The 23,619-nt window shown below is 48.5% G+C and overlaps 1 protein-coding gene across 16 annotated transcripts in view; it reads left to right on the top strand.

The window, feature by feature from the left end:
• CSGALNACT1 (chondroitin sulfate N-acetylgalactosaminyltransferase 1) overlaps positions 1–23,619 on the top strand; it is a 342,047-nt gene that overhangs the window by 247,308 nt on the left and 71,120 nt on the right. For all 16 annotated transcript variants that reach the window (XR_016036499.1, XM_055416694.2, XM_055416690.2 and 13 more), the window contains one exon: positions 4,562–5,428. Coding sequence is in view for 15 of the 16 variants with exons in the window: in XM_055416694.2 (XP_055272669.2) it covers positions 4,819–5,428 (610 nt within the window). In the remaining variant the exon portion in view is untranslated. The remainder of the gene's footprint in view (positions 1–4,561; positions 5,429–23,619) is intronic.

Below are 23,619 nucleotides of genomic sequence, written 5' to 3'. Positions count from 1 at the left end.
TGTAGCTGCTTGCCTGTGTTAATGACTGTTGTGGATACTTAACACTTATTTTAAGCTCTTGTCATTTTGAAATTTATTTTTTTATACTTCTCAACCCCTATCCCCCATACATTTGGTCAGTGGGAACATGGCATTAGCGATGATATCCATCTCAATGTAGTTTGCCTGTTAAGGGCTCGTGTTATAGTTACTGGCAGAGGGCTTCATGCCTCTGCAAGCTCGTGAACTTGCTCTGGAACTTGTGCTTGGTTCCCTTCTCATCTCCTGTAACTTCTTGTCGGCAATGTACTAGTAGATGCTCAGTAACAGTGAGGATGAATAGCGACAGCCTCCTGGATTCTTACCCCTCTTGGGCCCCTGCTGTGCTATTTGGAGGGTGGGGCTGCCCCGGACGCTTGCTGGTCAGCACAGGCTGTCAGAGCTGTCAGATGGCTTGCAGCTGGAGTCTGAGAAACCCACCCCATGGCTGGGCCCCTTGGCTTAGGCCTTTGTGTCTTTCAGACTCTCTGCCTTGACCGTTCAGAAAGAAATTCCTTAAGCAGCCCCCTGCCTGCATACCCCAGGGCAGAGCTCTTAGGGTCAGTCTGTCTGTCCCGAGAGCCCTTATCCGGCCTTAGAGTTTGGGGAGTGACCTTGCATCAGGTGGGCTGAGCCCTGGGTGATCTGGCAAGCACTACTCTGCAGTGTGGTCTGCCCTCACAGTGGACCTTGGAGGAACCTCTGCCTGCCCCTTCTGTTGCTCAGAGGTTGTAAAAACAGCAGCAAAGCTACTGTGTTTGGATGTCCCTTCAGTCTAGTCATTAAGTGCAGTGTTTTTTGGATGGTGTGCATCACAGAACATCCCTGGGGATTTGGCTGGGGCAGGGAAGCCCTGGCGGAGTTCGTGGGAAGGATGGACGTTTGAAGCGAAGGTGGCAACGAAGTAAAAGGGCTTCCCCGGTGGCTCAGACGGTAAAGAATCCGCCTGCAATGTAGGAGACCTGAGTTTGACCCCTGGGTCAGGAAGATCTCCTGGAGAAGGGAATGGAAACCTACTCCAGTATTCTTCCTGGGAAATCCCAGGGACAGAGGTGCCTGGTGGGCTACAGTGCATGGGATCGCAGAGTCGGACCCAACTGGGTGAAGTGAAAAGAAAAAAAAATATTACTTCTCATGTGGACTTTTCTCTAAAGTACTGTATTTGAGTCAAACTTTTGCTTTAAAGCTATATTCACTGTTTATTCTCTTGAACTTTTCTGAAAAACAGACATAAAGTGTATGCTCTTGCTTGAATTCAGTGATCTATCATTACTTTATTTCTGCTTTTAATCAGGATTTTTAAAAAACAAATATTTGGTTATTTGTAAAACAGTATTTTGAAATGTCTGATACATTTATGCTCTTATTTTTTTCTCTCTAAACAATGAACAAAAAAAATCATCCTTAATCTTGCTCTACTAACTGGAGTACAAGAAAAATCTAATGCTAATTGCAGTGACAAAAAGGTAACAAAAAGATTAAAAAAAAGTAAAATGCAGCTGGCAGATGCAACAAGCACGAGGATTTTTTTGTAGTTAAAAAATAGGAACACACATCTCCCTTTTCCTCGTCCTAAGGTTGGTTACTGAGAGGACTTTGTTGTTCTTCAGTTGCCAAGTCGTGTCTGACTGTTTGAGACCCCATGGACTGCAGTACACCAGGCTTCCCTGCCCCTCATCACCTTTCAGTTTGCCCAAGTCCATATCCATTGGTGCCATCCAGCCGTCTCATCCTCTCTTGCCCTCTTCTCCTGCCTGCGATCATTCCCAGCATCAGGGTCTTTTCCAATGAGCTGGCTCTTCCCATCAGGTCTTGCCCCTAACTGCCCCAAAGACGGAACGCCTCTGAAATCTGGGTGCGTTTTATAAGTTTTTTAAATAGTGCACGATGCTGCTGGGGTGGTAACAGCTGTATTTTCACTGTCACTGATAGTGCCTGGTAATGACGTGGCGGGCTCCATCTGCAGCTGTAAACACAGTGTAAATGTTAACTGCTTCATTCTCCCAACACCTCTGCAGAGAGCGGAGAGGCTGGACCTTTGTGGTTTGGTTGTAGGTTTGGTCCGGGTTGTATGGTTGTATCTCGTGAGACGTCCTGTACGTGTATGTGGTAGAGCTGGGAAGGTGACACCTTTGCTGCAGATGAAAAACATGTCGCCACAGAAGCAGGAGTGGGGAGGATAAGCCTCCTGAATCCAGCAGGCAAATGTGCAACCAGTTTACTATTTTGATTACAGGGTAGATTGCTAGAAACATCGAAAACCTCTGTGTGTTGAGAGGCACGGAATTTTGTTTCTGATGTACGTTATCTGCTCCTGACCTTTAAAAGGAGCAATCCATCACTGCTCCCTTGGCAGTAATTTTTATGGCTTTTGTTTCTTTTAAAAAGTCATTTCTTACTAGGCCTGTTTTTTCATCCTTTTATATCTCAAAGAGTGAAATACCAAATAACTTTGAAATTTATAATAGTGAACTTCAAAAGCTGGACTAGACTTTTGAGAGATTTATGGAATGGAACAAAATAATTATTGTACAGTTTAAAAAATTTTTTAGCCATTGCTTTAATGCACTGCTTCAGTTAATCAACATGATTTCAATTTATTATGCAAATGCAACAATTATGCCATTCAAAACCTTAGATTGCATACTTTGTTTCCCCAGCACAATAAATGGTGTTGAATGGTCCTTTTTTTTTTTGATTTGCTTATTTGGTCGTTAGTGACAATCCATTTAAAGTAAAAGTCTTTAAAGTGGCCGAATAACATGGTAACATGTCTTCACTGGTAATTTAGTACTCGGATATAATGAGTTAATCCAAGGGATGTCATTAACAACAGCACGGTGCCTGAATTCCCAAGCTGAGATGTTTTTAATCACAGAATTATAGTAATTACATAAATCCTGGGATTTTCATCAGACGGAAACACGCACGAGACATGCACTTTAAACTCGACAGTGATACCCATACTGTGCTAAAGTATAGGCTGGAGAATCCTCAGGCCAAGGGAAACATCGGAGAGAATGTTATGTGTTGCATCTTAACAGGAAATTGGGAAATAAACTATCTTGATAACATAGTAATATCGTAAGAGGCGCAGCACCTGGGAAGTAGGAGAGAAACTCCCGGCTGTGGCTGTAGTACAAAGGGGCGACTCAGTGAGGCCTGCTGTTCACTGCATTTTCAGCACACTGAGGGCGTGGAAGGATCACCTCCTCCTTCTCCCAGGGGTCCAGAAGCTGCTAATTGCCTGGAGTTCTTCCGGTCCATCAGTGAGACAGCCCACTGGTAAATGAGGCGAGAATCTGGATATCTAGGTCTAGTGAAGACTATGTGAAAAGTTAACTTTGTTATCGCAGGGATGTTTTTAAAGTGTTGAAATGACCCAGACACAGTACCCTGAGGCAGCTCATTTCAGAGAAGTGATATATTGAATAAGAAGATGCATCTAGGAAAATTTATTAAAATCTCCCCAAACAAGAAATCTTATTTGATTCGTTTATTGTTCTTTCTTTTTCCTGGCTCAGATGGGTAGGGGAGTCGAGAAAAGGGGATTGAGGAAGGGACGGGGTGGAGGGGGTGAGGAAGAGAGGGCCTTTGACGGGTGGAGGAGGAAGGGGGTGCCCGGGAAAGGGGGACAGCGCATCAGAGCCAGGTGGCCCTGCATTTGTTTGGGGGGATGGTGAAGTCGAGGTGTAGAGTGTGTGTGACAGGCCGTGTGGTCTGGCTGGGTATTCCTGGCGAGCCACCAGGACGGGGAGTTCCTCCTGGAGGGTGGTTAGAGACATTCCTGGGTTTGAGTTCTCACCAAGCAGTGTTTCAGGTTCCCTTCTCCCGGCCTCATCCCTTTCTCTGTAAACTCATCACCCCTTGCCCTGGAAGAGCTATCTGCACTCATTCTGCACGTTACCATCCAAACTTAGCGTTGGCATATTTGAGCCTCCAGGTGCGTCCGCGCTGCTCGGCAGAAAGCATGAGGATCACCCTGAACCGGCTTGAAGCTCTTCCCTGGGTGGGTGCCCTCAAGATCAGGGATGCTCACTGTTTGCATCTAGCAGGCCTTGGGCAGGCCTTGTCTGCAATCCCATTGTCATTTAAGTTTTGCTTTTTCCCTTTTAACCACAAAAATAATATGTGCCATTGTGGACAACTTACACGATAAAGAAAACTCACCATTAATCCTACTCTAGTTAGAGCTCACATTTTGCCATCTTTTCTTCCTGTTTGTGTGTGTGTGTGCGCGCGCACTCCTCTGCAAATGGGTATCCGCATTCTGATTCAGAAACACCAAACGATATTTAATCACCTGTTGTAAGCATTTTCGTTTTTCTTTTAGCCACAGTGCATGACTTGCAGCTCTTAGTTTCCTGCCCAGGAACTGAACCTGGCTCTAGGGCTGTGAGAGTGTAGCAGTCCTAAACAATGAACTGCCTGGGAATTCCCAGTATTTTCCATAAACCCCATTGCACATTGATTATTGATCTCATGGTGAACACAAGGAGGTTATTGTCCTGAGTAAGTGTTACTGTCCTCTGTCTCTCCCCAGATCCCCTCTGGAAGGTTACGATGGGAATGAGCCTGACGTCTTGGATGGTTTCCCCGACTTGCTGCCTCTGCCCGCAAGTTCGTCCTTCGGAAGTCAGGGAGGTGCTGCGCGTGGCGATGGCCCCCCAGGAACAAGGCGTGGCGGCGTAGACAGGAATGGATGAGGGCGGCTCGGGGGGCCTCGGACGCGTGCTCCCGGAGGTCTAGTCTGGGGACGCCCCTCGCGGGCCGGGCCGCATGGCCGACTGCTGAGCCAGGATGCTGCGCCGGGGGCTGCTCGCCTGGGCCTCCCGGGTGGTGGTCTTGCTCGTGCTCCTCTGCTGCGCCGTGTCCGTCCTCTACATGCTGGCCTGCACCCCGAGGGGCGACGACGCGCGGCTGGGGCTGCCCCGCGCCAGCGGCCCCACGGGCAGGGCCGGGTCCCAGGCGGCCGCGCTGGGCTGGGAGGAGCGGCAGCGCGACCCCGTCGGGAGCCTCCAGAGGCAGGTCGCGCAGCTGCAGGACGAGCTGCAGGAGCGCAGCGAGCAGCTGAGGGCCGCGCGGCAGCTGGCGGGGGAGCCCGCGGGCGCGCCGCCCCGCGCCCAGGCCGACCTGCTGGCCTTCCTGCGCTCGCAGGTGGACAGGGCCGAGGTGCACGCCGGCGTCAAGCAGGCCACCGAGTACGCCGCCGTGCCCTTCGACAGCTTCACGCTGCACAAGGTGTACCAGCTGGAGACCGGCCTGACCCGCCACCCCGAGGAGAAGCCCGTGCGCAAGGACAAGCGCGACGAGCTGGTGGAGGCCGTCCAGGCGGCCGTGGAGGCCCTGAACAGCCCCGCCGAGAGCGGCCCCGGCCAGCGGCCCTACACGGCCTCGGACTTCATCGAAGGTGGGCCGGCTCGCCACGGGCGTGGGAGGCGGTGCGAGGGGCCCGGGGGCCCGGCCCACGTAGGGGTGGGCTGCGGAGATCCGCGGTGGCTTTGGGAACGAGACAGCCGGCTCAGTGTGAGCCGCTTAAGGATGAGGGACTGCGGTGGCTGTGACCTGTAAGAGAACTCAGCGTGGCCAGGGGCGGTGAGAGTCAAGGAGGGAACAAAGAAAACTAAGGGGAAGCTGACCAGGCAGCACCCCCAGGAACAGGCTGACGGTACTGTTGACTGAAGCAAGCACAAATCCACCATGATCCCAGGCGGGACTGATTTAGACCAGTTCAGACTGGTTTGAACTGGCTGTGACCTGTTTTCAGTTCAGTTCAGTCGCTCAGTGGTGTCCGACTCTTTGCGACCCCATGAATCACAGCACGCCAGGCCTCCCTGTCCATCACCAACTCCTGGAGTTCACTCAAACTCATGTCCATTGAGTCGGTGATGCCATCCAGCCATCTCATTCTCTGTCGTCCCCTTCTCCTCCCACCCCCAGTCCCTCCCAGCATCAGACCCTTAGCCTCTGAGACTGGTTTAGACCTGTCAGAACTGGCTGAGACTTGCCTGCTGCTGCTGCTAAGTCACCTCAGTCGAGTCCGACCCTTAGTGACCCCATGGACTGCAGCCTACCAGGCTCCTCCATCCATGGGATTTTCTAGGCAAGAGTTCTGGAGTGGCTTGCCATTGCCTTCTCCGGAGACTTGCCTAGACCAGGATAAAAAGCCTCTGAGCGGTTTGACCTATTTGAACTGGTTGAGACTGGGTTGAACCAGCTGAGACCAGGTGGAGCTGGCTTAGACCCGTTTGAACTGGCTGAGACCAGCTTAGACCAGTTTAGATTGGTTTAGAACAGTTTGTACCACGCGGAGAGTCGGACACGACTGAGCGACTGAACTGAACTGAACTGATGCCAGCTTAGCCAAGAGCAGTTTTGAGTGTGACAGGCAGTTGTTTTTTTTTTTAATGACTTCTTACAGGCACTTCTGGAGACAGAGTCCTTTCATCAGGCCACAGACAGGACAGTAATAGTCAACGTATGCCTAATAGCACTTATGCTGGTCCAGCTCTGTTTTAGCAAGTTTACACTTGCAGTGACCCCTTTGGGGGGGTGGTCAGGGAATGGAGGCTCAGATTAAATGAATCACCTAAAATTGCTCCCTTACCAAGTGACAGAGGGATGTGAACCCAGAATTCTGATTCCAGCATCCAGGTCCTTAACCACTGGGTCACATTGTGCCAGTTGTCAGAGCACCTGGAAGCTGAGAGAGTGAATGGCTCTTTTCTTCGCGGATGCAGAGCAACCTTGTATTAACTTGCGTTTGTGCCAGTTTTAGAAGAAAGCAGCCTCATCTTGGAAGTTTCTTGCAGGCTCTTCTTACCGACTTTTTCCACTGTTACTGATTCAAAAATTAGCTGATAATTTGGGAGAGGAGCTGCCTTTGAGGGTGCCCAACTTTTCCTCCTGTTGCTGAATAGGCCCTACTTCCCAGACACATGGCTTGTCCACTTACCGTGCTCCCTACTGGGTTCTGTAATGACCATCTCGTCCACCTGCAGGCAGGACAAACTGCCTTGAGTCGTATCAGAAACACTCCCTCTGTTCCTCATGCCCGTTCTCTTTGGATGCCTTCCTGTCTTACCATTTTTCCCTTTACAGGTGAACCGTAAGTTAATGCAGTTTTGATATATTATCTGTTTTCATATACCTGGAGCTTAGTAAAGAAATCTTAACACAAGATCAAGCTTTTGATTTGTCGACTGAAAAAAAAAAGCACAACCTGAGAATTGTGAATTAAATTTTATTTGGGTTCAAAATGAGGACTTTAGCTCAGGAGACAGCATCTCAGACATCTCTGAGGATGCACCTCCAAGAAGTGGGGTGGAGGTCAGGCTATATGTGATTTTGGTGAAGGGGGTCCATGAAACCGCATTTTGGCAGAAGGTTGCTGCTGGTCATGAGGAGAAGATGTCATTGTTCGTGATTTTGGTACTTTTCCACATATAAGAAGATACAGGAAATAGGGCTCATAAAATATTCTCCTGGAAGTATCTTTCTGAGATCTGTTCCTCCAGTTTTTCCCGGAGAATTGAGTGCCTCGTTTTTACTCTCAACCTCAAACTCTTTTCAGGCTAAGTAAGTTGAAGGCCAGTGGCTGTGGTGGCCAGTGACTTCATCCTTGTCGAGGCAGATGACAAGTGTCCATGTTTCATCCACAGGTGTCAGGATTTTTTTGACTTATTTATTATGAGGTATTAAGACGCTCAGCATGCCGGGAAGCCAGTAAACACAGGGTGAGCACTCAGTAAGTGTTCAAAATATCATGAGGCTGTAGCCTCTTATTTTTAGAGAGCTTGAGGGCTTATGAAACATTTCCACAACTATTATTTGCCTAGCCGACTTTCAGGGGAAATCATTAAACATCCTTTAAAAGGAACTCCTGGTTGCCCCTCACACAAAACCATTTCAAAAGAACTTGATTACAGGTCTTCACCTGCGCTTGGGCATGTTCACCCTTGTGGCTTTAATCTGCATTCGTGTTTGGAATCTCTGCTTTTCTGTGCACGGTATCTGAAGTGTAAGGCCTGTGGTTCTCCGTCGGGAGAGACCTGGACTCTTGTTTCTGAGCTGATGTGGCATGGCTGACTTCCTCTCAGAGACCGCTTGTCACGCTGCCTGCCCTGTGTGGGTAACACCCTGTGTGTGAAGGCAGGTCGGTCCACACACGCCTTCCAAACTTGGGGAAAGTCTACTCAGCTATTTCGTATGATGAGTAAATGGACACAAACACTTTAAATGTGTTTACACGTATTTGAGTCTCATACACGTACTTGACACCACTTTTTCATTCTGATCACAAAAGACTATGGAGGCAGTTTTTACTTTCTCAGTAAATGCAGTGTCAACAAAAGACTCCACTGGCCAGGAACTGCAGGAAGGCAGAGTTAAGTCCAGTGCAAGGAGTAAGTGTCGGGCAGAGACATTTCTGAACAAAGTGGGGTTTCTGCCATCAGCTGGATAGCTGGGAGGTTGTAACTGATGATTCTGCCGTCAGAGAGGTGGCTGGACTGAATTACATACGAAGATCTTTGCAATCCTGGTTCATGAGTCTCTGATCTACACCTAGTGGGTGAGAAAGAAGGGAAGAGAAAGGGTCTGATTTGCAGTCTTTTTTCCATAGTAATTAGAACAAGTGACAGAACCTTACAAGGGTGAAGTCTGTCTTTGCAATAACACGTTTAGGTTTGTAAACTGGAAGTTTGCAGCTCCCCTGGTGGCTCAGATGGAAAGAACCTGCCCACAATGCGGGACACCTGGGTTCAATCCTTGGGTCGGGAAGATCCTCTGGAGGAGGGAATGGCACCCCACTCTAGTATTCTTGCCTGGAGAATCCCGTGGACAGAGGAGCTTGGCGGGCTACAGTCCATGGGGTCACATGGGGTCGCTCAGACTGAGCGACTAACACTTTCACATTTTCACTTTCCATGGTAATTAGAACAAGTGACAGAACCTTGTGAGGATGAAGTCTGTCTTTAAGATAACGTGTTTGGGTTTGTAAGCCTAACCTTGGACCCTTTTGTGTTTGGGTGTCAGCAGGAAGTTGAGTGGGACTCTCTGGGCAGACCTGGGCTCCACACCCTTTTGGGCTCCACACCCTTTTCAGCTCCACATAAGGATCACAGGTTGGCTGAACTTGTGTGATAAAGCTGGGGGTTCTTTGTGTCCAGATGAGGCATAATAAAAGTCTGAGAATGCTTCCGGATGATAATGGTTGTGTCGACTGAAAAGTGAGCCCTGGGGCAGGAGGCATGATGCCAGGGTGGGGGCTGGGCGATGTTGGTCCAGACCCCACACCTCCCAGTGGCTGGGTCTCCTGGTCCTTCAGTCAGAGGCCAACTTTCATGTCCCTCAAGGCCCGCCTGGCCCAGCCTCCTGCAAAATACAAAGCACGGCTTCAGCTTTGTTCCTCTCGGCTTTGCTGAGGGACCGTTCCTGAGGGGTGCCCTGGCCTTGCAGATCCTGCTGTCTGGAAAGGGGGGAATTCGGACAGAGTCTTCTCTGATGGTGGCCACTTCCTGCAGTTCTGTGAAACCTGCAGAGGGGGAACGCCTGCTGATGACTGTCTAATTTGTTATCTGAGCTGACTGAATTATTATCTATCTCTAAAACACAGAGGAAGCGACGTTGATCCCTATTTCCAGATGTTTCTTCTGGCACTGATTTTTGCATTGGATTCTCACATAATAGCATGAATCTTTGGTACAACCATCTGGGAAAAGAAGATAAAGGAGAAAAACATGATCTGATCCTGTGCGTTCGGAAACCCAACTACCTATCTCAAGTGAACAGAACACTGCCCTTTGTGGCTTAGTGCCTCCTGTATAGGTCTGAGTGGCACGACTTTTGGCTTCGATGGCATTTTTAAATAGAGCTCTTGGACTTGCAGCCATAAAACAATTTGCTTTTGTTCAGTTGCTCAGTCGTGTCCGATATGTTGCGACCCCATGGACTGCAGCATGCCAAGCTTCCCTGTCCTTCACCACCTCCTGGAGCTTGCTCAAACTCATGTCCATCGAGTCGGTGATGCCATCCAACCATCTCATCCTCTGTCATCCCCTTCTCCTCCTGCCTTCAGTCTTTCCCAGCATCAGGGTCTCTTCCAGTGAGTCAGATCTTCTCATTGAGTGTCCAGAGTATTGGAGCTTCAGCATCAGTCCCTCTAATGAGTATTCAGGGTTGATTTCTTTTAGGAAAACAGTGTAGCCTCCTGAATTCTTATTGTAGCCATCTAAACACTGGATAATTTGAGTCCTGTGTGAGGCGCTGTGTTGTCTGCCTTCTCCGTGGGGGTGGTTCTGAACTAGCCTGGGCAGCTCATTGCTCCAGCTTTTGTAGGGTTAGTGGAAGCAAGAGTGGGTCAGTTTCTGAAAGACTTGATTTTACAATGAGATGGAGGCTGAGCCAAGAGTCACGAGAAAGTGAAGCTTTTGATGGTGCCCTGAGACCCGTTTTAAAACAAGGGGATGTGGAATTGGCCCCAAAATCTTAGTGGTCACTGCACAGTGACCTCCTGTTCTCTGCAGCCAAGACCAGGAAGGGGGTGGTTCCCGGGAGGCTGAGGCCGAGTGAGGATCCTGAGTGTTCTACCTCCTTTGTTGATGCCTCCGCTTAACCTTCAGGGATGCCCTTAGGACCACAGTTCTAAGCTTTGCTAGACAAGTCAAGCCCAGTCCCAGGGCCAGGTGTCTGGAGGGCTGCGTGCTTGAGGCCGTGATGCTTGGCGTGCATTTTTGTGACTTGGGGAGGAAAGGTAAGACAGGTGTTCTGGGCACTTGGCGGGCCTCTGGGGGTCTTGATGCAGAAATTAGGAAGAGCACGGATTGTGTGTGGTGGGCAGGGTATGGGGGGACGAGCAGATGGTTTAGGGAGGTGGCTACAGGCAGTACAAGATGGAAGGCTTGCAGTTTGTGGGCTTCTCATTGCAGGGGCTTCTCTTATTGCGGAGTGTGGGCTCTAGAGGGCTGGCTCAGTCGCTGTGGTGCATGGGCTTAGTTGCCCTGTGGCAGGTGGGATCTTCCTGAACTAGGGATCGAACCTGTGTCCCCTGCATTGGTAGGCGGAGTCTTAACCACTGTACCACCAGGGAAGTCCCTGCACATACACCCTTGAACACAGCCCTTTTGTAGAGTGCACGGCTCCCCCTCAGTTCCTTTACATTGTAAATGTCTCTGTCAGCAGCAGCCAGAGTTTCCTGCATCACTAGTCAGGCTCTATCTGATTCACTCAGGGATGGGAGCTTTTGGGGGGCAGTGGTGAGCTTACCCCTTATGTTTTGCTTAGAGTATCAGCAGTCTCCAGAGTCTGTAAAGTATCTCTTGTCCATATCTGTCTGCTTCCACTGGGGCTGCTGATCAGAGGTGGGCAGGGGTCCGCAGGGAGGTGGGCTGCCAGGGTGCTGAACCTTGGCCCTGGTGGCTTTATCCTCCTTGAAGGACCCGAAGGAGCTGGGGTTCAGGAGGGGTGGACCCCAACGGAAGTGGCTCCATCATGGAAACGCTGGCCTGCGTCCTGCCTGGCTGTCCTTCTGCCCTCAGCGCCATCTTTGCTGTGGACGTAGATGAAGGGAAGGAATAGACTTTTCCATCCTTGGCGGTTCCATGGCTCGTCAGTTGGTCTGGAAAACACAATCTGGAGAGGTGCCTTCCTGTCCGGGGGGTGTTTGTAGGGAGGACGCTGACGGTAGAGGACAGAGAGGAGGGAAACGAGATTCCAGGAGGAGGCGGTGGGTGAGTGTGTGGGAGTGTCAGAGCTTCCTTTTTAATGTTCCTTTGTTGCATCTGTTTGGCTGCGTTGAGCCTTGTTTGTGGCCCATGGAATCTTCACTGTGTCGTGCACAGTCTTTCGTTGCAGCACGCGGCTTCTTCAGTTGTGGTGCGTGGGCTGAGTTGCTCCACGGCGTGTGGGATCTTAGTTCCGTGACCAGGGATCAAACCCGAGTCCTCTGCACTGGAAGGCGGATTCTAACCCCTGGGCCACCAGGGAAGTCACACAGAGTGTCATAGTTTCTTAAATGGAGGGCTAGATGGGTAATAGGAGAGTTAAGCTCTGAGGTTTCTGAAGACTTGGATGTTCAGTCTGTTCATTCACTGGGGCGGGGGGGGGGGGCATGTGCCAGCATCATCCATGCTGGGGGCAGACAGAGTCACACACACGACCCCTGCCCCTCGCAGGTGATAACAGCAGAGTCATACCTTAAAGTGGTCCAGCGGGGAGAGACTGGCCCGTCCGGTGGCAGGGTCAGCAAGGTCTTCACAGAGAAGGCTCAGGCCAGGGGGTGCTCTGCACAGCAGGGGTGATGAAGGCAGAACCTGGAGGCGTGTGAAAGCCTGGACTGTTCGGGGAGCTGCAGGCAGGATGCTGGAGTGTTAAGTAAGAGGATGTAGCTCTGGGTAGGAGGAGGTGTGGCAAGATGGTGACTCTGAAGAATTAGTACCAAGATCATAACGGGTTTATGTGCATTTTAGGATTTCTAGTTTACTCTGCACTTTCACAGCATCATCTTTCAAGATTTCAAATAGCTCAACTGGAATTCCATCACCACCACTAGCTTTGTTCGTAGTGATGCTTTCTAAGGCCCACTTGACTTCACATTCCAAGATGTCTGGCTCTAGGTCAGTGATCACGTTATCGTGACTATCTTGGTTGTGAAGATCTTTTTTGTACAGTTCTTCTGTGTATTCTTGCCACCTCTTCTTAATATCTTCTGCTTCTGTTAGGTCCATACCATTTCTGTCCTTTACTGAGCCCATCTTTGCATGAAATGTTCCCTTGGAATCTCTAATTTTCTTGAAAAGATCTCTTGGTTTTCCCATTCTGTTGTTTTCCTCTATTTCTTTGCATTGATCACTGAGGAAGGCTTTCTTATCTTTCCTTGCTATTCTTTGGAACTCTGCATTCAGATGCTTATATCTTTCCTTTTCTCCTTTGCTTTTCGCTTCTCTTCTTTTCACAGCTAGTTGTAAGGCCTCCTCAGACAGCCATTTCGCTCTTTTGCATTTCTTTTCCATGGGGATGGTCTTGGTCCCTGTCTCCTGTACAATGTCACGAACCTCCGTCCAGAGTTCATGAGGCACTCTATCAGATCTAGACCCTTAAATCTATTTCTTACTTCCACTGTATAATCATAAGGGATTTGATTGAGGTCATATCTGAATGGTCTAGTGGTTTTCCCTACTTTCTTCAATTTAAGTCTGAATTTCGCAATAAGGAGTTCATGATCTGAGCCACAGTCAGCTCCTGGTCTTGTTTTTGCTAACTGTATACAGCTTCTCCATCTTTGGCTGCAAATAATGTAATCAATCTGATTTTGGTGTTGACCATCTGGTGATGTCCATGTGTAGAGTCTTCTCTTGTGTTGTTGGAAGAGGGTGTTTGCTATGACCAGTGCGTTCTCTTGACAAAACTCTATTAGCCTTTGCCCTGCTTCATTCCGTGCTCCAAGGCCAAATTTGCCTGTTACTCCAGGTGTTTCTTGACTTCCTACTTTTGCATTCCAGTCCCCTATAATGAAAAGAACATCTTTTTTGGGTGTTAGTTCTAACAGGTCTTGTAGGTCTTCATAGAACCGATTAACTTCGGCTTCTTCAGCATTACTGGTTGGGGCATAGGCCTGGATTACTGTAATATTGAATGGTTTGCCTTGGAAACGAACAGAAATCATTCTGTCGTTTTTAAGATTGCATCCAAGTACTGCACTGCGGACTCTTTTGTTGACCATGATGGCTACTCCATTTCTATTCCTGCCCACAGTAGTAGATAGAATGGTCATCTGAGTTAAATTCACCCATTCCAGTCCATTTTAGTTCACTGATTCCTAGAATGTCGATGTTCACTCTTGCCACCTCCCGTTTGACCACTTCCAATTTGCCTTGATTCATGGACCTAACATTCCAGGTTCCTATGCAATACTGCTCGTTACAGCACCGGACCTTGCTTCTATCACTGGTCACATCCACAACTGGGTATTGGTTTTGCTTTTGCTCCATCCCTTTATTCCTTCTATAGTTATTTCTCCACTGAGCTCCAGTAGCATACTGGGCACCTACAGACCTGGGGAATTCCTCATTCAGTATCCTGTCATTTTGCCCTTTGATACTGTTCATGGGGTTCTCAAGGCAAGTATACTGAAGTGGTTGGCCATTCCCTTCTCCAGTGGACCACATTCGGCTGTGGTCCATGTGATCAGATCGGCTAGTTTCCTGTGATTATGATTTCAGTGTGTCTGCCCTCTGATGCCCCCTAGCAATACCTACCGTCTTATTTGGGTTTCTCTTACCTTGGTTGTGGAAAATCTCTTCACAGCTGCTCCAGCAAAGTACCTTACCTTGGACGAGGGGTATCTCCTCAAGGCCGCCCCTCCTGACCTTGAACGTGGAGTAGCTCCTCTCGGCCCTCCTGCGCCCGCGCTGCCACCGCCTGTTGGATGTGTGGCAGCTCCTCTCGGCTGCTGGCCCTGGCCTCAGGCGTGGGGTAGCTCCTCTCCGCCGCGCTGCTTTGCCTGGTCGGTTGCGCCGGGACCGGCGTCTCTCACGTCTGCGCCGCTGGGGCCAGTGTCGAAAGTGCTGCACTCAATATGCCAGCAAATCTGGAAAACTCAGCAGTGGCCACAGGACAGGAAAAGGTCAGTCTTCATTCCAATCCCAAAGAAAGGGAATGCCAAAGAATGCTCAAACTACCGCACAATTGCACTCAACTCACACGCTAGTAAAGTCATGCTCAAAATTCTCCAAGCCAGGCTTCAGCAATATGTGAACCGTGAACTCCCAGAAGTTCAAGCAGGTTTTAGAAAAGGCAGAGGCACCAGAGATCAAATTGCCAACATCCGCTGGATTATGGAGAAAGCAAGAGAGTTCCAGAAGAGCATCTATTTCTGCTTCACTGACTATGCCAAAGCCTTTGACTGTGTGGATCACAATAAACTGTGGAAAATTCTGAAAGAGATGGGAATACCAGACCACCTGACCTGCCTCTTGAGAAACCTGTATACAGGTCAGGAAGCAACTGTACATGTCAGAACTGTACATGGAACAACAGACTGGTTCCAAATAGGAAAAGGAGTGCGTCAAGGTTGTATATTGTCACCCTGCTTATTTAACTTATATGCAGAGTATATCATGAGGAGCGCTGGGCTGGAAGAAGCACAAGCTGGAATCAAGATTGCTGGGAGAAATATCAATAATCTCAGATATGCAGATGACACTACCCTTATGGCAGAAAGTGAAGAGGAACTAAAAAGCCTCTTGATGAAAGTGAAAGAGGAGAGTGAAAAGGTTGGCTTGAAGCTCAACATTCAGAAAACAAAGATCATGGCATCTGGTCCCATCACTTCATGGGAAATAGATGGAAAAACAGTGGAAACAGTGTCAGACTTTATTTTTGGGGGCTCCAAAATCACTGCAGATGCTGATTGCAGCCATGAAATTAAAAGACACTTACTCCTTGGAAGGAAAGTTATGACCAACCTTGATAATATATTAAAAAGCAGAGACATTACTTTGCCAACAAAGGTCCGTCTAGTCAAGGCTATGGTTTTTCCTGTGGTCATGTATGGATGTGAGAGTTGGACTGTGAAGAAAGCTGATCGCCGAAGAATTGATGCTTTTGAACTGTGGTACTGGAGAAGACTCTTGAGAGTCCCTTGTACCGCAAGGAGATCCAACCAGTCCATTCTAAGGGAGATCAATCCTGGTGTTCATTGGAAGGACTGATGCTAAAGCTGAAACTGCAATACTTTTGCCACCTCATGCGACGAGTTGACTCACTGGAAAAGACTCTGATGCTGGGAAAGGTTGGGGGCGGGAGGAGAAGGGGACGACGGAGAATGAGATGGCTGGATGGCATCACCGACTCTGTGGACATGAGTTTGAGTGAACTCCATGAGTTGGTGATGGACAGGGAGGCCTGGTGTGCTGTGATTCATGGGGTCGCGGAGAGTCGGACACGACTGAGCGACTGAACTGAACTGAACTGAACTGAGTTTACTCTGCAGGGTGTGTGCCATTATTGACCATTTTTAATTGTGGCTACTTTGGTTTCTAGCCTGGTCACTGTGATAGCAGGGTAGAGGGGATATTCGGAGGGCTGAGAGTTTGGGAAGTAGTTTGGCAGTTTCTCGATGTGGGAAACATAGTTACTGCATGACCCAATGGTTCTGCTTCAAGGTGTGAATCGAGAGAAAGGAGAATGTGCGTTCACACAAAAACTTGGACACAGATATTCATGACAGCCGGATGGCGGGAACAACCCTGATGTCCACCTGTGGACGGACCGATACACACCATATGACTTTTCTATGCAGAATTATTTGCCACAGAAAGAAACAAAGGACTGATACACACTGCAAAGCATCCGTCCCTTGAAAACGATGCTGAGTGAAGAGAATCCACATACAAAAGACCACATATTGTGTAGTCCACTAACGTGAGATATCCAGAAGAGGCAAGTCTGTAGCGACCGGAAGTGGACTGCTGGTTGCCTAGGACCTCAGGTGGGTGGGTGGGGAGGGGGCGAGGAGTGACTGCTAACAAAGCTACAGGGTTTCCTTTTAGGGAGATGAAACGCTCCAAAATTAGATGGTGGTAGAATCCCAGGGACGGGGAGCCTAGTGGACTGCTGTCTATGGGGTCGCACAGAATCGGACATGACTGAAGCGACTTAGCAGCAGCAGCAGCAGTGGTTGCAAGACTCAGTGAATATAGTAAAAAAAAAAAAAAAATGGTGACTTGTACAGTTGAAACAGAATTGTTTGGTATGTGAATTACATTTCAGTAAAGTGTGAAAAAGGCTGATTGCTGAAGAATTGATGCTTTTGAACTGTGGTGCTGGAGCAGACTCTTGAGAGTCCCTTGGACTGCAAGGAGATCCTACCAGTCCATTTTAAAGGAGATCAATCCTGGGTGTTCATTGGAAGGACTGATGCTAAAGCTGAAACTCCAATACTTTGGCCACCTCATGTGACGAGTTGACTCACTGGAAAAGACTCTGATGCTGGGAGTGATTGGGGGCGGGAGGAGAAGGGGACGACAGAGAATGAGACGGCTGGATGGCATCACCGACTCAATGGACATGAGTTTGAGTGAATTCCAGGAGTTGGTGATGGACAGGGAGGCCTGGGGTGCTGTGATTCATGGGGTCGTGGAGAGTCGGACACGACTGAACTGAACTGAATGGAAAGCTACTTAAAAATAAATATGATATAATCTCTGTCCTTTAAAAAAATGCAAAGGTGGGGAGATTAATGAAAAGGCTTTAAAAAGAGTTGAGGTGGCGAAGGCTCCTGCATCACGGCTGTAACCATGGACCAGGAGGGCGGGGTAGGGCTCCGGACATCAGGAGGTGGTAGCTTTGGGGTCCAACCAGAAGCTTAGCGACTGAACAACAGCAGCAATAGAATCCTGGGCTTTTTTTTTTTTGGCCATGCTGCGAGGCAGCGGTATCTTAGTTCTCCAACCAGGGATCGAACCCTTGCCCTTGTGAAAGTACGGAGGGTGGGGTGCAGTGGACCCCCAGGGAAGTCCCCTGGGCTTTTCCATAGGCATTTCTCCAGCGTGTGTAATGACAACTGCCAGGAACATACTTACATCACGCTTTTTCAAAAGGAGATTTTAGGCAGCAGTGGTATTTATTGGTGTTAGACCTCGTTCCCCTTTGTGTAAGTGCTAAATCATGTCTTTCTTTATCTGAGACACCAATACGGGCAGGGACTGGATGGGGAAGTGGGGCAGAGGCTGGGAGAGTGAAGACCCATATCTTACTTTTACTCCGAGATTAATTCAACAGACAGAAATACGAAGAATCCCTGTTTACATGTTTCTGACTGTAGTCAACTGACTGCCTTAACGATGAGTTTCCAGTTTGGAAATCATCTTCCAAACACACTGTCATTAGCCCGAGGCCAAGCATTCAAGAGTAAGAACCAAAAGCCTGTGTGCCATCGCTGTTCGGTGACCATTGGCAGAGGCCTAGGAGTTTGGCTGCAGGGTGGGCCAGGTGTGAGGCCAAAACACAGCTGGGCCTCCAGCTGCTGTTAAAGGGACAAAAGCTTTGAGGGCCAAGCCCAGTCCAGTGGGTGTCAGGCCCCTCAGAGGCTTGGCAGCATGTGGCAGGGTGGCCATGCAGAGCAGGTGGTACAGAGTTCATGGGGGCCTTACAAGGATGGGGTGCAGGAATCAGCTGGACACAGGGAAGAGGCGGGAGACGCGATCCAAATCAGGTCAGGAGGGGTGAGCTCGGCACCCTTTGCTGTTCAGTCACTCAGTCGTGTCCGACTCTTGGAGACCCCATGGACTGCGGCACGCCAGGCTTCCCTGTCCTTCACCATCTCCTGGAGCTTGCTCAAACTCATGTCCATCGAGTCAGTGATGCCATCCAACCATTTCATCCTCTGTCATCCTCTTCTCCTGCCCTCAATCTTTCCTAGCATCAGGGTCTTTTCTAATGAGTTGGTTCTTCCCATCAGGTGGCCAAAGTATTGGAGTTTCAGCTTCAGCATCAGTCCTTCTAATGAACATTCAGGACTGATTTCCTTTAGGATGGACTGGTTGGATCTCCTTGCAGTCCAAGGGACTCTCAAGAGTCTCCTCCAGTACCATAGCTCAAAAGCATCAGTTCTTTGGCGTTCAGCCTTCTTTATGGTCCAACTCTCACATTTGTTCATGACTACTGGAAAAACCATAGCTTTGACGAGACGGACCTTTTTCGGCAGCCTAGCATGCCGAAATAAAACAGACATTTATTGAATGTCTACTGTGCATCGGGCATGGCTCCGGGGGCTGTGCTGGCGGGCTTTAGGATGAGGGCTGTGGGCTTCTCTGGAAGAAGCCCCCGCAGTTCTCATGTAGGTAATGTTTTGTTACTAAAATCCTGTGAATTCCGAGCCATTTCCTAAGAGATTCTCACTAGTTGCCAATGTTCCCAAAAGGCGATAGTTTGAACTTTTTGTTCATTTTCAAGTTCATGGTTGAGCCTCCTCAACTTTTGAATATATAGAGTTTATTAATAGTATGGAGTATGCTTTGACCTTCTCTCCATGTTTAATGAAATCATTCATCTCAGTAACCTCTACCCACAAACTCAACAGCACTGGAATTCATGAAAAATAGCAGACACTGTGACCTCTCATAAAGTGTGTGAATATAAAAGTATGTCTCAAACCCTTCAATTGTGTGCCAAATTTATTCAGAATCAGTCATGTCCTTTGCAGACTAGTGAATAACAGAGAGGCATACATCAAATGCTCAGAGTGAGATCTAAACAGACCCTACTTTACATGGCTAAAGGTACCGTAAGCCTGATGGCTGCTGCTGCTGCTAAGTCACTTCAGTCGTGTCCGACTCTGTGTGACCCCATAGACGGAAGCCCACCAGGCTCCCCCGTCCCTGGGATTCTCCAAGCAAGAACACTGGAGTGGGTTGCCATTTCCTTCTCCAATGTGTGAAAGTGAAAAGTGAAAGTGAAGTCCCTCAGTCGTGTCCGACCCTTAGCAACCCCACAGACTGCAGCCCACCAGGCTCCTCCATCAGTGGGATTTTCTAGGCAAGAGTACTGGAGTGGCTTGCCATTGCCTTCTCCGAAGCCTGATGGCAGTTCTTGCTTAAACTTCTTTTTTTTTCGCTCAGTCATATCCGACTCTTTGCGACCCCATGAATCACAGCACGCCAGGCCTCCCTCTCCATCACCAACTCATGGAGTTCACTCAAACTCATGTCCACAGAGTCGGTGATGCCATCCAGCCATCTCATTCTCTGTCGTCCCCGTCTCCTCCCGCCCCCAATCCTTCCCAGCATCAGAGTCTTTTCCAGTGAGTCAACTCGTCGCATGAGGTGGCCAAAGTATTGGAGTTTCAGCTTTAGCATCAGTCCTTCCAATGAGCACCCAGGACTGATCTCCTTTAGAATGGACTGGTTGGATCTCCTTGCAGTCCAAGGGACTCTCAAGAGTCTTCTCCAGCACCACAGTTCAAAAGCATCAATTCTTCGGTGATCAGCTTTCTTCACAGTCCAACTCTCACATCCATACATGACCATGGGAAAAACCATAGCCTTGACTAGACGGACCTTGGTTGGCAAAGTGTTGTCTCTGCTTTTTAATATGCTATCTAGGTTGGTCATAACTTTCCTTCCAAGGAGTAAGAGTCTTTTAATTTCCTGGCTGCAATCAGCATCTGCAGTGATTTTGGAGCCCAAAAAAATAAAGTCTGACACTGTTTCCACTGTTTCCCCATCTATTTCCCATGCAGTGATGGGACCAGATGCCATGATCTTTGTTTTCTGAATGTTGAGCTTCAAGCCAACATTTTCACTCTCCTCTTTCACTTTCCTCAAGAGGCTTTTGAGTTCCTCTTCACTTTCTGCCATAAGAGTGGTGTCATCTGCTTAAACTTTAAGTCCAGGCAAATGTTATGAAAGATAAATGGGCAAAAGATACGAACAGTTCATAAAGAAGAGACATGGGTGCCTGAAAACCACATGCAAAAGTAAGTAGATAAAAATTAAACAAAAATTGAACATTAAATTGCCATAATGGCAGTCCATGGCATTGGTAAGGTGAGGCGAAATGAACATTTGTACCTAGTAATGTGATATAAATGGATATAGCCATTCTGTAAGGCAGTGTGTGACAAGAGCCGCTAAAATGTTCATACCTTTTCCCAGTATTTTCATTTCTGAAAACTTGTTCTCAAAGTGCCCATCAACGTTTACATCAAGAAAGTTCGCCGTGGAAATGGTTGTAATAGTGAAAAAATAGAAACAAGCCAAATGCCTGACAGTAGGAGACTGGTAAAATCATATTGTTGTTGTGAAGTCACTAAGTTGTGTCCGACTCTTTGCAACCCCATGGACTGCAGCACACCAGGCTTCCCTGTCCTTCACTGTCTCCAGGAGCTTCTGATGCCATCCAAGCGTCTCATCCTCTGTCTCCCCTTCTCCTCTTGCCCTCAGTCTTTCCCAGCATCAGGGACTTTTCCAGTGAATGGGTTCTTCACCTCAGGTGGTCAAAGTATTGGAGCTTCAGCTTCAGCATCAGTCCTCCAATGAATATTCAGGGTTGATTTCCTTTAGGATGGACTGGTTGGATCTCCTTGCAATCCAAGGGACTCTCAAGAGTCTAATCCAACACCACAGTTCAAAAGCATCAATTCTTCGGCACTCAGCCTTCTTTATGGTCCAGCTCTCACATCTCTACATATCTACTGGAAAAACCACAGCTTTGACTATCTGAACCTTTGTTGGCAAAGTGATGTCTGCTTTTTAATATGCTGTCTAGGTTTGTCATAGCTTTGCTTCCAAGGAGCAAGTGCCTCTTGATTTCATGGCTGCAGTCACCATCTGCAGTGATTTTGGAGCCCAGAAAAATAAAGTCTGTCACTGTTTCCATTGTTTCCCCATCTATTTCCCATGAGTGATGGGACTGGATGCTAAGATCTTCATTTTTTGAATGTTGAATTTTAAGCTAACTTTTTCACTCTCCTCTTTCACCTTCATCAAGAGGCTCTTTAGTTCCTCTTTGCTTTCTGCCAGTAGAGTGGTATCATCTGCATATCTGAGGTTGTTGATTTTTCACCCAGCAGTCTTGATTCCAGCTTGTGATTCACCCAGCCTGGCATTTTGCATAATGTATTCTATTGTACAGAAACCAAAAATCATTTATTAACTACTGATAGAATGGGACACAGTCTGTGTCATGGGAAAAACTGTAATTTTAGCTGTGAAAGTACTGATAAGGTTTATATCTAACTATAAAAAGTAAGAGGATGAAAATACTGTATCAAAGCATTTATAGTCTTATTTGCAAGTGGTGGAATCATAGGTGATGCTGTGTTTCTGGACATCCTACTTTGATAATCTGTTGCTCTTTTACTTTGCAAAAGGATATAGCAGCGCCTGAATGATGTTGACATGATTAAAAAAGAAAGTAGCGTCTGATCTCCTCAAAGTGACAGAATCTGATGTTGGGACAGGGTGTGGTGTCCGTGCATTTCTGTCCTGCTTCTGGAGACTCAAGACAAGAGAAAAATAACATTGTAGGTCATGTTCTCGGTCTTGAGCAGTTGAGCCTCAATAACAGGGCTGGAGGAGGCTTCCAACCTGCAGAGGCGAGGGTCATTCTTAGGAAGGCGATGACCAGCCTTTTGGAAGAGGCTTGAGCACAGCTTCTTTGTGTCTGCCTTCATCGTGATGGGTGGCAGGTGTCTGGCTGGAGGGCAGGACCCGGCAGAGAGCCGTGTGGTCACCCTCATCAGCTCTGCAGGACCCTGGCCTTGGATCCCTGGCGCCTAAGCAGCAGTTTGGCACAGCCTGCGTTCCACTGATGCCCTGCAGCTCTGATGCTGTCTGCCTGAGTTCTGGTCCCTGCGGCATGTAACTCTGCTTTCTAACTTTTCCTTAAAGCCTTCCTGGGACTTCTTTAAGAGGAACAGGGGCTTCAAATGTCAAGAAAGAGGAGAACAGGGCACCTCTTCTTCCTCCTCTTGGACAAAGACCCTACTGTCGATGGTGCCTTTTTTTTTAAAGCCTGTCTCTCCCCTTTCCCTTCTTTTCCAAAAATAGGTCTTGTGAAAGTCAGTGTGAGCTGTGGCAGCCTCGCATATGTGGCTTTCCATCTGCAGCTCGGTCTGTACAATGCGCCATATATTTAGCTGCCTAAATCGGGACTGTTCCTCGTGCTGATTCAAGAGGGGCTGGGAAATCACATGGGCGAGCAGGGCTGTTTGTTGGTCAGGACTGGCTGCTGGATGCTCTCGGCTCTCACCCACGGATCCAGAAGTGAGAGATATTTGGGGACATCAAGAGAGCAGATGGCCCATGAAGGCAGCTGGCCCAGGCAGTAATTAGTCCAGGGAGGCGATGGGTCATTTTCTGAGCTTGGAGCAGAATCTCGCGTCTGTTGGTGCCATTCAAGTTGCAGAGAGAGGCTTCGGTAGAACTGGTAGGGCTGGGAACTGTGTGTCAATAAGTCATCACAGCTGAGAGATAACAGCTCGGCTTTGCTTCCCTAGTGAAAGGTTCCTAGCAAGAAGACAGAAGGGGAGAGGATCTGTTTGTTTTAAGTTTAAAAGTAGAGGTACTCAACTCTTTTTTCAATGAGTGGGTTATTCTTTTTTAAGTTTGGTTTGTTTCTTTCTGGCTGGGTCCTCGTTGCTGCAGTCTTTTCTCTAGTTGGGACTGGTAGGCTCTGCTCTCCAGCTTCCGTGCTCAGGCTTCTCGTTGTGGAGCCCGGCCCCTGGGGTGCTCATACTTCAGTAGGTGTGGTGCTCAGGTTAGTTGCCCCTCGGCCTGTGGAATCTTCCCGGACAAGGGATCAAACTCGTGCCCCTGAATTGGAAGGTGGATTCTTAACCGCTGGACCCCCAGGGAAGTCCTCAACTCCTTCGTAGGGCTAGAGAAAGATGAATTTGTCAAGGGAACTGGTGAAAACCCAAGATGGGGTATTTGGCGCCAACGCCATTTCCTCCTCTTTCACGGAACTTGTGTCCTGTGATGGCTAAGCTTTCTGTGTCCCTCACTAGCCTGAGTTGAGGGACCACTTCTCATACCCCTTTGTAGCCCTGACACTTGAGTGAAGTGTCTGGTACATAGGTGCCGGCAATGTTTGTTGAAT

This window comes from Moschus berezovskii, chromosome 26, assembly GCF_049115385.1.
Source record: "Moschus berezovskii isolate FMDL1 chromosome 26, NW_MosBer_1.0, whole genome shotgun sequence".
NCBI classification, from domain to species: Eukaryota; Metazoa; Chordata; class Mammalia; order Artiodactyla; family Moschidae; genus Moschus; species Moschus berezovskii.
The sequence above is the reverse complement of the archived record's forward strand: the minus strand, read 5'-3'. Positions and strand labels throughout refer to the sequence as shown.